At 36.2% G+C, this 17,805-nt stretch overlaps 1 protein-coding gene across 2 annotated transcripts in view; it reads right to left on the minus strand.

The window, feature by feature from the left end:
* LOC114655542 (protein KIAA0100-like) overlaps nt 1-17,805 on the minus strand; it is a 97,439-nt gene that overhangs the window by 11,898 nt on the left and 67,736 nt on the right. For both annotated transcript variants that reach the window (XM_028806622.2, XM_028806619.2), the window contains exons 25-35: nt 14,547-14,746; nt 13,064-13,355; nt 10,968-11,125; nt 10,314-10,520; nt 9,830-9,929; nt 7,452-7,634; nt 4,689-4,810; nt 3,965-4,120; nt 2,978-3,099; nt 2,556-2,736; nt 1,932-2,018 (exon numbers count right to left, since the gene is read on the minus strand). In XM_028806622.2, the coding sequence (XP_028662455.1) occupies nt 1,932-2,018; nt 2,556-2,736; nt 2,978-3,099; nt 3,965-4,120; nt 4,689-4,810; nt 7,452-7,634; nt 9,830-9,929; nt 10,314-10,520; nt 10,968-11,125; nt 13,064-13,355; nt 14,547-14,746 (1,808 nt within the window). The remainder of the gene's footprint in view (nt 1-1,931; nt 2,019-2,555; nt 2,737-2,977; nt 3,100-3,964; nt 4,121-4,688; nt 4,811-7,451; nt 7,635-9,829; nt 9,930-10,313; nt 10,521-10,967; nt 11,126-13,063; nt 13,356-14,546; nt 14,747-17,805) is intronic.

The raw sequence follows: 17,805 nt of genomic DNA on the forward strand, positions 1-17,805 counted from the left end.
ATTACTGTTCACAAACTGACAAGAAAATGAAGACCTTTCCAGAATAAAATGCATTTTCCTTAATAATTTCTTGATAATCTTAGCAAGTTTTCATTTTTTTTGTAAAGTCACACTGTACAAATATGAGTAATGAAAAAATCTCTTTAGCAAATTAGTGTGACAGAAGTAAGGCAAGGGTCCCTAGCTGCCACTGGTTATAATTGCTTTTAGTTGTTATGTGGCTATAAATATGCAAATAAAAACAGAATTAGGCTTCAGGAAGCAGGGGCATTAAATAACAAAAGATGTTCTTTAATATTATTTGATTCTTTGATCTGTAAGATCTGCAGGATACCACTTTAGTCTTGTGTACTGTTTAATATTGATTATGTAGCACAAATACAAATAAATATTGAGCAAAGAATGCATTTAATTTACTAATAATGCAGTAAGCTGCATACTATTAGGACAAATGTTAAAAATGTTAATTTTGTGCATTGTGATAGTCTCAGTTTGTAGTCTGTTGCAACCAAATGGTTTTCAGAACCTTTATTTATTTGATTAAATGTTATCCCTGAGGGCTACTTTAAACTATAATATTAGCAAATGTGCATAGTGTCAACTTCAGGTCCATTGTAGGATGCTATTTTTAAGTTTGATTTTTAAAGCATGCTTGTAACAGTGGGTCTTTATCTATGTACCCATGTATGTGATAGCACTAGGTTTTTCAGCCAGCTTGTACTACTAATTTTCTGTATATTTTGTATCTCAATAAATTTGTTTAATCTATTTTGATCTGTTTTGAGGTATAGACATTCTTTCACAAATATAGTAAATTTGACAGTTTTACTATAATGTGTTGTTATAAATATGTTATGCTCTGACTTACATCTCCAGTTTGTGACTGGCCATTTGGCAAAATTTGGTTGTGTGTCAGTCACAAAGTGTACAGGTCATTGCCATTGAGGCTCTGTGGGTCTGATATGGGTCACCATATGCATACTTTAACTGCCAGTAAAGAGTAGCACAAACTGATCTTCAAGTCTCAGCTGCCGCACGTCTTGTCTGTGTAAGGGAAGGTGATGTGGGCTGAATGCATAAGAATTAGCCACATGGAGTTGTGCCTGTCAACACAAACTTTAAAATGCCTTCCAAGACTCAGAAAACTCCTGAGACCCTTTAAAATAATAAGAAAAATATTTTACTATTTATAGTGTTTCTAACTTCTTGAAGGAATTGCTAGTTTGTTTCTTGCAGCATCAGTACAGGATGAAAGGCAGCTGAAAGACTACTATGCCTGCAGCTCCACCACTGCCTCTGCGCAGAGTGTATCATTCCATGGCTGCGCAAGTACATGATAAAGAAAAAGGCTTAGGGCCTGTGTAGCCAGCAGGAGCAGGATTTAGCAATTTTTAGAAAAACATCATTACCTTCTTATTTCTCTATGGCCTTTGGCCATATTTACAAATGGTCTCAATTCTGTCATTCACACATTGAGACATGACTGTCTTGTGAAATTATGTGTAAGAATAAAAAAAACAAAAAAATAAACCTAAATCTGTAGACTGCTATTTATATACAGTACATATGTTGGGATTTGTACTTTATATGAACCTAGATTTTCCCCAGTGGTTAGTTGTACGAAGTTATCAATCACATGGGAATTATGCACCTAAATTTTTACCAACACATTTTACAGAACACAGTTTGAAGTCTATAGTGTGGTGTTGATGTACATTCGTCTAGCAAATTGACTCTTATGTTTGAATTTCCAAACATCTTTAACAGTAATTATTCATTTAATTAAATATCAATTAAAATAAATGAAATACATACAACTACCAGTGAACAGCCGATGTTATTTTTTGACCTATTACTGATTGATACAGATATAAATATATAAATAAAGTGAATATTGTTATTTCATATAATTTTAGTTTGTTCTTGCTTACCTTGTAAGATGCATTTGGTAGAAGGTTGTTCATTGTAAACCAGCCAAGTTCCAACAAGTGCTCTGCAGTATCATCTGATTTGTTTAGCTGGAAAAGATAAAATGTTAGTGTTTACTTTTAGAAAAAAATGCTAATGTTAGTTGCAATTGCCACCCTGTTCATTTCTGTGTATGTCTTAGTTTCTCATTTCACTGCAATCTACCTTTACCGTAAAGTGTATCACTACGGTGGCCTACTAATGTGATATCCTTAATTTCTGCCATTTTAATAGTACACATTAATTTCCTTTCTAATATTAGCTTAGCCTTTATTTTGAAAGTCCTCCCCCTTCTTTTTTGGCTAATGTGTATTTCTTGAACTTCTATAGGCCAAACGCATGACCCACATACAAAATACTAAGTGCAGAACCAGGAAATGTCAGAGGGATTACTGTATGTCTCTAAGCTGGCACTGGAGCCTCTACAAATTCCTCAGGGTGTACTAGAAAAAGTTGCAGAGGAGAAATTTGGTCTTTCTAGTTTTGCATGCTCCCACTGCAGTCCTCAACAGGAAATATGGATAGAAAAGATTTCAAATGAACTGAAAAGTACAATGTGGCTTAGCGGATTTATCGTTAGCATTTACCTTACTGTACATGAACCTCTGCAGCTCTAGCTCGGCGATGCCCAACTGACCATCCTCTTCTGTCAATCTCCATCGTGCCTGTGCAAAATAGATCTCTGTACGGCGTACCACACTGATGTCTTCTTGCTGCTTGCGCAGCTCCATCTTATTTGCTCTCTGTAGCTGGAAATCTTTGAAACACCTACAACATGTAGAAACATAATGAGTGGGATGCCATTTTGGGTCCTACACACTGAATTACTCTATGCTTTATCTAAAGTTTCAATGGAATACTTGCAAAGTTAAATTGTGCAGTGTTACATATACCACACTAGTTAGATGACCTTTCAAACATAAATAAACTTGACTGAAACTCTTTCAATTTTTACATTATTCATTAAAATAGCAATAGTAAGTAGTTATCAATAGTCTTTACATGTTACCTGATTAAAATGTTCAGTTCTTCACTTTTCATCTGCAAGTCCATCTTCTCTTGGTTTAGCTGATTCTGTAGTTTCTGGTTGACGTCAGATAGGTCTTCATTTTTTCCCTCATCCTGAAATGACTAGTTGAATTCAACAGGTTCAGCAATTTTACTGTACTACATTCATATTTATTCATACTATATTTATACATACATTGTAGTAGTAAATCAAAAGATACAGTGTTGAAAGCTAAAATGAACTGTATAAAACAACAAGTCAGGAGCTAGCAGGAAAAAATGTCTGGTTCCACTAGCTCTATTTAAAGATAACATAAATGGAAAAGGAAATGAGATAAAACTGGGTTTAACTCCAGCTTCAAAGCAGCAAAGGAGACCTAGGTAATATATATTAGAAATAGTGCAGTGTAGTAAAAAAAACAAAAAAAACAAATTCAGCATGATTAATATTAATCTGGTCAAGAAAACAGCTCACTGCAAGATACTGCAGCAATGTGTTATAAGATTTAGTCTCAGATGTTTGTTATTGTGATGTAAAACAATCATTGATGCAATAAAAAGCAGAATTGTAAGATCACTATAAACTCAATTGCCCCTTGTTATGTATATTATTTGGGAAATGTATTATGTGAATTTGGCCCAAGGATCAGATGGATCACCCCTTTCGTAAAACTGCCAAACTAGAGCTTTATCTGGGAACAAAGTTTATTTGATTTTAAATCTGTCTAAACATGAATCTTACATTTAGGTCCTATTATATGAATAACTCAAAGTCCTCTTCTTTTTGTTAATATGTAGTACTGGACCTTACTATCAGGGATTTAATCACATTGGTAAATTAGCTCACCAATCTAAATCCCTGGATATGTATCCTGCCAGTAGTATTACTTCAACTTTTAAAGTATATATATATATATATATATATATATATATATATATATATATATATATATATATATTAATAAAGTGCAAGAGAGGAGAAGCATACTCTCAAATTTGAATAGATCTGCTTCTCAAGTCTCCTGATCTGTGCCACATGTTGCCTGACTGCCTCTTGCAGATGAAGAATGCTGCTACGTTGTTCCTCTGGATTGCTGGAGATTTCCAGTTGAAATCGGACCCTCTGCTTCTTCTCACTATGCTCCTGAACAAAAAAGCAAGCAATGCATAAGTGGTCTCCTACCGTCAACATCCACATGTTTTCATGAATGGCTAAAATTAACACTGACTTTACCATTTACAATTACAATGTAATAATCCTGGGTGTTTATTACTTGTCCAATGCCTCTATAAACCTTCCACAATGAAGGAAAATAAAAATAAAATAAACTAGAGCACATATCTAAACAAAAGCAAAGTAAGCTTTTTATACAGGGAAGACATACTGTAAATAGATTAGGATAGAAGATTGTTGAATGGAGTGAATTCACTTTCAGAAATGCAAACCGAAAAAACACAGGATATCTTGTTGCAGTTTATCTAAATCCAGCACTCTGCAATCTGTATTATGCATTGTGAAAGAACATATTTTTAAAATCATACTAATCCTACTGTTTTCAATTTTCCTATTAGATTATATGACTCACACTACTAAAAATGTAATGTTTATCATTCCCATGAGTCTGGGTTTGGCTGTAACTACTGAAATGTGTATTATAAAATACAAAGTCACTTTTTGCTGATCTATGGTCACACTAGGCTCCATACAGTACCTTGCGTTTGGGTTCCACATGCAGGAGAAGATTATTTACAATGTCCAGTATCATGGCATACTGCACTGGATTAGTTGAGATTTCCAGGTCATGGTGGATTAGTGTAAAAGTATCAACAGCTCCTATAAAAAAGGCAGAGGGCATTGAGAAAAATAGGTCATGTGTATTTGTTCAGTTTTTTTAATACAAATAGGACAGTCACATTTAAAAATTAAACCCCAAGTACATATTTCCAGTTATACATACTTTCCTAGTAACTCACAATTTTGACCTAACGGAACTCCGTATTCAATAGCTTCTGAATTTAGTGTTTTGAACTAATGTGTTTTACAATTTGGGATGGGCAATAGGATAAAAAAAATACCTCCATTATTTTCAGGTTACCTACATTATACTTCACACAATTATGAATTTAACCTAATAGCTAAAAGTATTGCAAAAGACTCACCAGCAAGAAACACAAGTTTATCAACTGTCTCAAGTTTCAGTTCATACTTATGAGGGATTTTTAACAGTTCTAAACTCCCATTGTGAGAGACTTGTTCAAGCAAGAATAAATAAGTATTTATCTGCAAGCTTTCCCATTCTTGGGAGTTGACCTTATACACTTTTCACCATTTAAGGAGATACATTATGTATGTTGCTGTTTGCCTTAATAATCAGCAAGTAGCGTCCAACTCCACTTACTTTGCTTATTACAGCAAAAGGCTTGGTGCTGCTTTTAAAACAGATGGAGAGGGAAGGTACTGGTGACAATACTCACGTTCTACAGTTGGGCTCTGGCAGATTATGGTGGAGAGCAAAACAGGACCCAAATGTTTGAGACTGATACAAGTATACAAATGGTATCAACTCCAAGTGGTCAAAAGCCATAATAGTGATGCAGACTAGTGGAATTATCCTTTTATTCAATTAATTATTGAGCTTTGAACTTTTGCTGTTCCACTGGTAATGTTTAAAATGCACTTCATACATGATTAAAAACAACCTTCCAAAGGAAACAAGTCTCAGTTTGCTCTAAAACTCTTACACACTATAATCAGTCCAGCTCCATACCAAAAATATTCCTTTCCACATCCTGTGAACATAGAGCAATAATAATACTACAATTTCTTTGTTTTGTTACAGGGAAGACAAAATAACTACAAGATACTGGGTTCCTTTCCTGGAACAACTTCATAACCCATTAGTCTATTAATTTCTCTCAGTTTTTAAAATACGCCTTTACAGTTTTTTTGCCACTTATTTATGGGTAGATTTTCCAGTTTTTCTACCAACACAGACATTTGTCAATGACAGTTATTTGCTCAACAACTAGTATACAGTGATCCCTCGCTATATCGCGCTTCGCCTTTCGCGGCTTCACTCTATCGCGGATTTTATATGTAAGCATATTTAAATATATATCGCGGATTTTTTGCTGGTTCGCGGATTTCTGAGGACAATGGGTCTTTTAATTTCTGGTACATGCTTCCTCAGTTGGTTTGCCCAGTTGATTTCATACAAGGGACGCTATTGGCAGATGGCTGAGAAGCTACCCAACTTACTTGTCTCTGTGTCTCTTGCGCTGACTTTGTCTGATCGTGACGTAGGGGGTGTGAGCAGGGGGGCTGTTCGCACACCTAGACGATACGGACGCTCGTCTAAAAATGCTGAAAGATTATCTTCACGTTGCTACCTTCTGTGTGCAGCTGCTTAGTGAAGCGACATGCTGCACGGTGCTTCACATACTTAAAAGCTCAAAGGGCACATATTGATTTTTCACTCTTTGTTTTTATCTGTCTCTCTCTCTCTCACTCTCCCTGCTCCTGACGGAGGGGGTTTGAGCTGCCGCCTTCAACAGCGGTGCTTCGCATACTTAAGCCAAACAGCCCTATTGATTTGTTTGCTTTGCTCTCTGTTTCTGACAGCCTGTGCTCCTGACACGCACTCCTTTGAAGAGGAAGATATGTTTGCATTCTTTTAATTGTGAGACAGAACTGTCATCTCTGTCTTGTCATGGAGCACAGTTTAAACTTTTGAAAAAGAGACAAATGTTTGTTTGCAGTGTTTGAATAACGTTCCTGTCTCTCTACAACCTCCTGTGTTTCTGCGCAAATCTGTGACCCAAGCATGACAATATAAAAATAACCATATAAACATATGGTTTCTACTTCGCGGATTTTCTTATTTCGCGGGTGGCTCTGGAACGCAACCCCCGCGATGGAGGAGGGATTACTGTAACTGATAAATAATGGTATGGACCACACTTTTCAAAACACTACATTTATTCCTACTTTGATTGACTGTTACCAATTATCTACAAATAACCAGTTCCCTTCCCATTTTATAGACAAACTTTAGCAATGAGTCCAGTAATTTGTGAGTTAAGAATATAATTTTTGTAATTTTCCAACAGCAAACAATTAAAAAATGAGTTCATCTCATGGTGGATCAATACAGTAATAATGCTTGAAAGAATAAGCAACCCAGTGGTGCTGGGTGGTCAATGCAGTGGAAAATGAGCCAAACCCAAGCTTATACAGTACATGGACTAAATATTTGCATAAAGTAATGTCATTCATTAAATTTCCAGACATAATGTTTTTAGTTGTAATTCACAGAAATCCTAAGGTGCATATATTTATTCATAATGATAATGGTTTAACTATAAACTTAAACAGTGCACTATATACTGCAGATATTATAATTAGGAAGTATTATATGAAAGAACACCTTGTCCTAAACGTAGTTATACTGTATTCACATTTGCACACATCATACCATCTTGTTTCTTCAGTAAATCTTCTTTTTCATGCTCATCTTGGATTTCTGGTGGTTTAATCTGTGTAGCCAGCTCTGGATCAATGTCATGGCTGTAACCAATGTAATACATTCTACAGCTGCATCGAGAAATGATTCTCTGGACTTGTGGAGTTTGCTGTGCTTGTGATGGCTGGTTCCAATCTACAAGTTAAGATGAATTAGCAAGAAAACAATATTATCAAATAACAAAGAAGATTGACTTAATTCCTGCTCTGCTGCTACTTTAAGGTAATGCAAGAGTAAACCAAAAAGTTAAGGCAAATGGAAAATTACATGGTAACTGCAACTGATAGAAGCAAATTCTATACAACATGTTCATGATGGCTTATGGGCAGTTTAACATGCACATAGCAGTGCTCTGTCGTTAGTCTAGTTAAAACCAAGATCAAATGAACATGGACACTCCACTGCAGGACTGTGCCATTGTTAAACAACATGCCATAGTGAGATTTCTTTGGGGAGAAGGAATAAAACCTTTACTTTCTGATTTACCCTTATAATATAAACAACTATATGTGCTTCTCTACATCTGGGTTTAACATTCAGCAAAGACATTTGGTCAGGGACATAACCCTTCGCTTTCATAAGCTTAGTCACCAATCATCAATTTGAAAAACTAAAGTGGACATAAGTAGTCCAATTTTTTATATTAAGTGTCAAAAAATCAATAGTAAGAGAGACGCAAATGATGTAGCTTTTTTCTTCTCATCAACAATGAACCTAGAAGGGCAATAAGAAAAAGCAAAGCACTGTGGTATAGTGGTTCCACAGCTAGGAAATCAGCAGCCAATTTTACATAAATAATCATTCACTGAGAAGTTGCAGGCTCCAACTGGGTGCGGGTATGCACGAGTGCGTTTTGCTCCACTGGTAATTGGGGAGGTGGCTGACTGTACCTCATACACATGCGGAGGTGGGTAGATCAGTCAAACACCTCAATGATGCCATGGAGGGAGCAGTCTTCATACCTGTACCCAATTAGGGAGTAGAGGATAAAGGAGCCTGCACAGGACAGAAAGGGAGTGAATAGAGAGCGGAAGGAGGGAAGGCGACTGAAATGTTGTGCAACAACCAGTACAGAGGAGGAGAGGAAGGTGGTCAGGGCCCTGCAGAGGACACTGAACACTGAGGGATAGTGGGGAACCTGTGTGATCTAATTAGGGGTCCAGAAGGCACCAGCTGCTGTGAGTGAGGAAGATGGGAGAGCCGGCATGAAGCGACATGACAGATGCGCTGAAGGAAACAGTCAGATCGAGAGCTGAATGAGGAAGGGACCATTACTGCTGATGTCTTCGCCAACTGTGGCACTGATGAGGGGAGAGTCGGGGAGGCAAAGTTGGAATATGTGCTGTGCTGATGGAGAGGAGAAGCAAAGAAAAAGCAAGAGAGAGAATGGAGGTTAGAAGACAAGAAGGAGCCAATTGATAGAGAGGGTGAGGGAGAGAGAGAGCACCCGTGTTTTGAAGATGTGTGAGGCAGGAGGTAGGGAGAGAGAAAACTTTGTGTCTCCTGTAGATGTTGATGGACTGGCAATGAGGAACATGTGAGGACTGGATCAAGAGCCTTGCTGGGAGCCACGGTTTGCAGGGACCAGAACCTGTCAGTGAGGGTTGACTGCACCTGCTGATGGTTGTCTTCTCCCGCTGTGAGGTCCGAATAGGATAAGGGGTGAACACTCCAAGTAAGTAGGGAAGCATTGGGGCTCCTGAGTGGATTTTACAGACTGAGGTGTCTCTTTGATTTTTAACCTCTTTTATTCGGATTTTTAACCTCCACACAGTTTTTCTTATGGATTACTTATTTATTGAAGAGTTTTGAGCACTGCACTTTGTTTTGAATAACTTTTGTTTTTGGATTGTTTTAATAAAAGCACTGATACACTTTATGCTCCTACCCCTCGCCTATGTGTGTGTCCTCATTTGCTGGGCTCATCGCTCAGGTATGTTATTGGTGGTAGTGGGTTCAACAGACTCCCAGAAAGACCTGGTTGCATGAGGCCAATCAGCACCACCACAGGAACCATAATACTGTCATGTTCCTTTGGTCACTGAGAAGAGTATATTTCATTTGTTTCTCATTGTGCTATTGTTTTGTAGGCACTGAGGCACAGTGTCATCAGTGTTACATCGGTAAACCAAGAGGTCACATTTACAAAACTAACTCACTGTGTAGGTATGAAAAAAACATTACTTAAGCTGCCAGCGTTCCTATTGTATAAATATGCAGAACTAAAAATAAGGGTATGGTACCTACAAGTTTTATGAGTTTCTTTGGATAAAAACTGACAACTAACTAAATAAATAGTAATCTAAATTAACTAATGACTGTGTACACACCTGTAGTTGTGCTAACCATACCGCCTACAGCCTGTCCACTCTCCATAAGCTCTAAGACAGAGTCCACATGCCGTTGCCTATGTTCTTCGATGTTTTTCACCTTGACGAAAGAGAGAAAATTAATCAGTACTGCCTGCCACCAAAATAAACATCATCATGTCTCCATAACAATAACATTATCTGTATCATAAAGGGAGTAAATAAAACACTGAGAATTTCAAGACATACAGTAGTTTGTGATTTAAAACATGTCCTCAGCTTTAAAAGGGACCCTACAATAAATATCAATGTGCTACTCATATTTTATTCATTAACCGTATTTTCTTCATGATTTTTATCAACATGGTAAAGTTTACTATGACAAGTTTCTGGCAGTTTCAGATACAAAAAAATGGGGAGGAATGTTTTACTCCTTGCTTTTGACACTTTAACAGACAAATAAATCCAAAATATAATGTAGATCAAGAACAATGCAAAGACTGACCTCCAGCCAAAGCTGCCAATCTTCTAATTCTGATGGGTTCTGCTCCATAGTGGCAAAGTACTGCATGCCGTCTAGAAAGCACGTCCATGTTGTCTTCTGTTTGAGGGTGTCACTGTACCAAGCTGGATGGTGTTGGCATTGAAGAAGCTGAGCTTTGGCGGCAGAAACCAACACACAGCCCGCTGTCTCTGTACCACGCAACATCATCTAAACACAGAAATAAACACATCCACTGCATTAAATAAAAATAAGTTAAATTTAAATGCCTTGTAATAAGCACAAAAAACATGTTCAATAATTATTCTAAATAGCAAACACATGATAATGAAATAAGATAAACCAGTTTTATAAACAACTACGCACTATGTTGAGCAAGGAGGAGGAACTCAGTGTCTGCATTTCTCATTCTACTATACAACTTCAGTCTCGAAAAGAATTAAAACATTTAAAAACCCTGTCAAATGTGTAATTTATTCCTGTGTATAACAACATTACTTCAACAAATTACATTAAAAATCTAAATTGACTAATCCATGCACTGGAATGTTAAAATTAGTTTAGCACCCAAGATGCAAAAAAAATAAAATAAATAATCACAGATGCCTCCATACTGAAATCTTAACTTTCTGGCTCTTTTCCCCATCTTTATGGTACCTGACAGTTTATGAGTTCGATGAGCCAGTTACGGTTATAGATATCATCAGTTTGACAAGCAGCAATGCCGCACAGTTGATCTCGTACACCAGGGTCCTCTTCTGTGAATACCACAAACTTATCAGTTTCCTCAATCAATTTCTGAAGCATTGATGTACCTAAAAACAGAAGATAATCACTAAAATGACCCCTTTAGCAATTATAGTAAAGCATACTCATAGCTGGGCCAAATTCAGAGTCTCTCTTTTCCAAGGTAGTAAAATGCTATAAAAGCTTACTAGAAGCTGAGCTGTCTCTTTGAGCCTGAAAATGACAAGTCACATTCAAACTAACAAAAAAAATTGACATTTCATGCTATATCAGATTAAAAAAATTATAAACCTGCAGTTTCTGACTGGAGTAGCCTCATGTTTTGTCTTTGTAGCCTACTGTCACTACAATAGGTACTGCTTGCCTGTACCTTGCATCAGTGGAGAACTTGCCAGTTGATCATACAGCTGACCTGCATTTGGAGCCCAATGCCACTTTTAAGTAATGTAAATACTTACTTCTGTAACTAGAAGATGTTTGTTAGGAAAGTATGATTTGGAAAGTGTACGGATTAGTGTTTTTCTTTAATAAAACATCCAGACAGATGTGAAAAACATACAAGAATGTAGGTAAGTGTCAAATCATTCTGCCAATCACAGTAAGTTAAAAATAAAAAGCTAGATGTACAGTTTCAAAAAAAAAAAAAAAAATGTGGAAAAAAAGAAGGCTATCAGGAACAAAATGTTAGTCTTGAGTCCATGCAATTTTTTCAATTATCACACATTTAGTCACAGAAAAAAAATTAATATACCAAAACAGCTATATGAAAATCACCAGAAATGCAAACATATCGGTACTGAAAAGAGCATAAGCATTTCAGACACATTTGTTTGAACTAAATAACACTTGCATTTTAATTTAGTAGTATCATGATAAAGATTATCATTTTTATGTAATAACTAGTCTGCCATTGTGGAATTATTTTTGTCACATATTATTTATCAAAAGCATTTGTAAAGCTTTAAAATGAGACCCTTTTGAAATTTAAACAATCCAGAGATAAACAAGAACACAAGATGGGTGCTGAAGGCTAGCATAGCTGACAGAGAAGGAGTATATATGGAATTGCATTTCTTATTGGACTAATTTACATTTACATTTACTTATTTGGCCAACACATTTATCCAAGGTGACTTACAACATTTATGATACAATTGGTTAAATATAATTTTCTGTATCTTTTTCCAATCGGAGCACAGGCAGGTCAGGTGACTTGCTGAAGGCCACACATTGTGAGTAGCGGAATTTGAACCCACAACCCCAGGGTTTGAAGTCCAAAGCTTTAACCACTACACCACACTGCAATTTTGTGTACATTATTTAAATAAGACAATAACAAGAGCAGCTAATACTGTTTGCCTGCATATTTTTGATTTATTATTGCTACTTTTAATTGTATCTATAACTTAAATTTCCAAATGTTTCAACTAAGGATATGCCTTCTCCCCCTCATTCATTAATCAAGAGTCCTGTCTTCAGTTCAAAAAGTCAATCTCTTGTGGCTTTAGTTTTGTATTTATGATGTGTGCTGAATTTTCCCAGAAGTATCTATTTAGCAATACTTTAGGAAAAAAAATGTGTTTTGCACATTGTGAGCATATGAATGGATAACTGATGCGTAGATTATGCGCCACAAGTAATGATAGATTTTTATCATGGATGTTTTTCACATTGTTTGCTCAGGTCACTATTAGCTTTTATAATATCAATTTTTTTCTCTCCTTTCAGCATTAAAACGTGAGATCATTTTTTTTCACTCACGACTACAAACCATATTGTGTAAGTAACATATAAAAAATAATTTGTGGGTGGGGTACACCTTTAAGTGTGTCAGAAAATGTTTTAGTATGTTATGTAAACTGACTCTTCAACTAGAAATTTGTTAAAGAAACTCTGGCAATGTCTGGATTTGATCTACAACTAATGCAACAGAACCCAACCAATCAGAATTATCACAATTGCTAATAATGCACTCCATGCTACTGCTACAAATATAACTAATATACCTTCACTCTGTCTTTTCTCAGCCTTTCCAGTAGGAGCTGGGGTAGGAGTAAAGGATGCTGGTGTTGAAGAGTAGTTTGAAAGTGACCGTTTCAGCTTTTTGGATTGTAATTCTGTGTCAATCTTTAACCCTTTTAAAGCCTCTGTAGACAAGTTCCTCTTAAGTACTGCTGCTTTCTTGTAACCATCATACAATCCAAAAGCAATGTTACGATTTGTTGCAGTCCAGGATGCCCGAAGGTCTACTAGGCACAATTTATGAGTTGCATTTCCCTCATCTTTTTGAGAGGCGTCCTAAAAATGGCCAAAAGAACAGGAAAAATAAAAAAAACTTTATTATTATATCACCTTATATTTCTATGACTCCAAGAAATTTAAAATTCATTAGAGATGTGGATTGCCTAATGACAATATTTTTATATAGCATTTTGTTTTACAAATAACCATAGTATTTGATAATGTTCAGTGGAGGTTTGGTTAATTAATGTAGATACAGCATCACTCTGGATGCCAACTCAAAATCTTACTTAAAGTTTATAAAAAGTAGATAATATAAATTTAATAAAATTATAATATGTATTGTTTATCATATGTAAAATATTCAGAAAAAAACATATTGTTAATTACTTGAAACAGAGCAAAAGCATATATCCATTAAAGTCTGCAAATTAAATAATAAAAATTAAGCACTTAAATGTGGTAGTATACTAATATACATAATATTCAGCCCAAAAATATTTAGATTTATAGTGTCGGTAAGTCAAGATGTTCAGCTAGCATGAATAAATCACATCATATCAGGTAAAGTTGTCAATGTTAATTTAACTGGACATTACATGAGTCACCATGACCCTGAAATAGATAAAGCAGAATTAGATGATGGAAGAATGGAGAGGTGGAAACAAAATTGTGATGTTTACAAGTATCAGGCAGGAAAGAACCTTTGCTGTCATGTTAATTTTGTTGTGGGTGAGTTCATGATGCTCCATAATTTAAATGTTGAGAATAATCTTTTTAGTTAATTGGTTAATAATTCTCTTTTTGAATGACTAAGCAAACCCAGCATCAGGCTAGCACTATAGCTAGTGCCATATTTGATAACAAGTTTTGAGGACTGAAAGTTAGTGGACATCAAATCACTCTGTTATTAAGTATGTATGAAGCTAATACATGCATGTACAAGTGAACAGATGTAAGATACAGATTTTTTTTCTAACACAAAGCCCTACTTCTCAGTTTTCTATATTTTCTAGTGTCAGTCAAGTATAACTGCTGTTTTTCTGTTACCTGTGTGTTTTAGGTCAAGTGGGACAGGAGAGAGTTTAATAATTAATACAGAGCGAAAATTAATAATTTATGAAATATTAATATTAAATCTTACATCACATTAAGAAAAGGGCATTGTGTGAAATATTCAGTATTCTTCTGAGTGAAAAAGCAAAGTTCTTGTTAAGTATCTGTTTCATATACAATACTATCACCTACCTCTTCCATTCGGTTACTCTGCCTCTGGTAACTCAGGGAGGACAAACTAAGGAGATGAGTTTTCTTGACCTGTGTGTTTAGCTGATGATCAGCAGTCTCATCCCATGTGGAGGCCATAAGGTGAACCGTCACTTGACTTAGCTCACTCATCATCTGAGTAACATTCCATTCCGAAATCAAACGCCGCATCACAGTACCAGCTGAATCAGGAACACATGATGGATCAATCAGTTGAGTAGGCTTTAGAATTACATTTTTTTAGAATGTATTTAAAGTAATAAATTTTGTCTTATATAAAATTAGAAGAAATAGTTGCTCTGTAAATAAGCACAACAATCACCAGGTCACTTTTAAATATTGGCAATGATGAATGGATGATGTCACAAGATACTATATCAAGGAGAATAACAAAACGTAAGAAACGTATTTACTAATCAAATATAATAACCTTCTAGTACAGTAAATCAAAAAAAGATATATTGACTATTGAGAACCAGAATGTGTCTTTTTGCAGAAAGCTTTAATGGAAACAATACAAAGGCTTACTGTATGCTCAAATACATCTTCTGTAAACAACAGAATTTTGGTGATTAAGGATTGGTTTGAACACAGAGAGAAGAGGTTAACAAGTTATTTGACTAAAATCTAAAAAAAGGGTGTAAAAACTTGGAGCAAATAAGTATCACTTCCTGGAAAGAGAACGGAGAAGTACCCTAAGTTCTTGTCTATAAGCCGGACTCATGTATTAGCCGGAGACCAAAAATCATACGAATTTTTAAAATAAAATCGTATCATAGATAAGCCGGACTCATGGATAAGCCGAACGTACTATAACCTATAACTAATAGAAGGGAGGGAGGTCAGTGGTCTCACTCGCGCCCATTTAATTTCTTTAAGGGGGGAGAGAGTGTGAGATATTGCCGTCTCTCTCACTCCCCGCATGGCGCGGTTGGAGCGGCCGGAGCGCGTTCTTTCTGCTCTGGGCGTCGCCGAGTCAACACGAGCGCGTAGCGGTCATTTAAATTGTGATTTTATATGTAAGCATATTTAAATATATATCGCGGATTTCTGCGGACAATGGGTCTTTTAATTTCTGGTACATGCTTCCTCAGTTGGTTTGCCCAGTTGATTTCATACAAGGGACGCTATTGGCAGATGGCTGAGAAGCTATCCAGCTTACTTTCTCTCTCTCTCTCTTGCGCTGACGTAGGGGGGTGTGAGCAGGGGGGCTGTGTGCAGCTGCTTCCTGAAAGAAATGCTGCACGGAGCTTCGCATACTTAAAAGCTCAAAGGGCACGTATTGATTTTTTTTATCTGTCTCTCTCTATCTCTCTCTCTTCCTCTCTCTTCCTGCTCCTGACAGAGGGGGTGTGAGCTGCCGCCTTCAACAGCTTTGTACCGGCGGTGCTTCGCATACTTAAAAGCCAAAAAACCCTATTGATTTTTTTTTTGACTGCTTGCTTTGCACTCCTTTGAAAAGGAAGATATGTTTGCATTCTTTTAATTGTGAGACAGAACTGTCATCTCTGTCTTGTCATGGAGCACAGTTTAAACTTTTGAAAAAGAGACAAATGTTTGTTTGCAGTGTTTGAATAACGTTCCTGTCTCTCTACAACCTCCTGTGTTTCTGCGCAAATCTGTGACCCAAGCATGACAATATAAAAATAACCATATAAACATATGGTTTCTACTTCGCGGATATTCTTATTTCGCGGGTGGCTCTGGAACGCAACCCCCGCGATGGATGTATAAGCCGGACTTATGTATAAGCCGATATTCTATTTTTTCATTTTCACAACTTTTTTCCTTAGATAAGCCGCGGCTTATTGACAAGAACTTAGGGTAATTTAAGAAGTTTTTTAAATACAAATGCTTTCTTTTTAAGTTTAATTTTTATTTTTAGAGCTTTTTCAAAATTCATGTAATGGAGCAGAGATACACCTGTAAGCAGAAAGTTGTAAATTATTGATATTTGCATCTATGACATACATCAAGACTGGACATTCTTGACAGAATTAATTAGAAGTGCTGATACAGTTTCCATATCAACTCTCCATTTGGAGTCAGTGCCAATAGAACTAAATCTTTCTACCAACCAGCAATCAACTGAGACTTGCATTTATTCTTTTCTCGCCCTAAATTTCATTAGTAAAACCTTCAAAAATAATTAATTGTTCCAAAAGAAAATAGTATATTCCTAGTTTTGATGCCTTTAAAAAGGTTAATCTTTTTGACAAAGAGCTTAGTATAATAAGTAGTCTTCATCACTAGTTTTTCTGAACAGGTGCCACCATTAGAGGGTTCTACTTGAAGCATTCTACCTAAAATTTAACCCAACAACTTATGGGTATGCCACATGCATACAACAACAAAATGAAGGGTCTCCTCAAATTTTCACATAAATATATGTTGTCCATCATACATTCCCTTAAACAACAACTTACACTGATAAATTGTACTATCAAGGAAATTGCATTACTCCTTGGTATGTTTATTTCCTTGATAACCTTATTCGTGTTTTGAATTCCAGGCTTTATGTCTTTCTCAACAAAAATAACAAGTGCAAAGCCAACTCCTTATTGAAAATCACGCCACAGAATGAAACTTCTTTGATTTTGTTCAACAGTAATCTTGTAGCTACTATATCCTCTGACTTCCCTCTTTCAAAGGATGAACAATCACTACTCAGCAAGGGTCTGTCTTTCATTATTGTGCTAAAAAACTTGGGCAATACTCAAGTCCCACATCGACCTTAACCAGTTTTATCACAGGATCTGCCTCACATCTCACTATGTAGGAGAAACTTTCTTGTCCCAGGTCCAAACTTAACTAATGTAAACTTTAGGCACTACGTACTCAATTCAATTGAGAGGACATTATCATCAAAGTTGCACACGAGTGGGGTGCAGTGGTAGTCTGGCAGAACCGTTACATTGCAGAAGCTTCAAAATAACTCTTTTAATACCGCCGCCTATCTTCCACTCACAAAGGATCTGATAGATGATTACCAGCAAGAGGTAAGTTCTACCATTCCACTTCTCGTCAGCAGAAAGGAATTACTTTCCAATGCTAACCACCAAATTGTTGAAAAGCCAAAGATATCTCTGTTTTATCTTCTCTCCAATATCCACAAACTGGAAATCCCTGATGCCCAATTGTTTTTGTATTCAACTGTCCTACTACTTCTATTTCATCTTTCCTCAACAGTATTAGAAGATCACTGGTTGAAGGTCTCCCTTCATATTTACTGCAAAGGATA

Source organism: Erpetoichthys calabaricus, chromosome 8 (assembly GCF_900747795.2).
Source record: "Erpetoichthys calabaricus chromosome 8, fErpCal1.3, whole genome shotgun sequence".
Taxonomy (NCBI): Eukaryota; Metazoa; Chordata; class Cladistia; order Polypteriformes; family Polypteridae; genus Erpetoichthys; species Erpetoichthys calabaricus.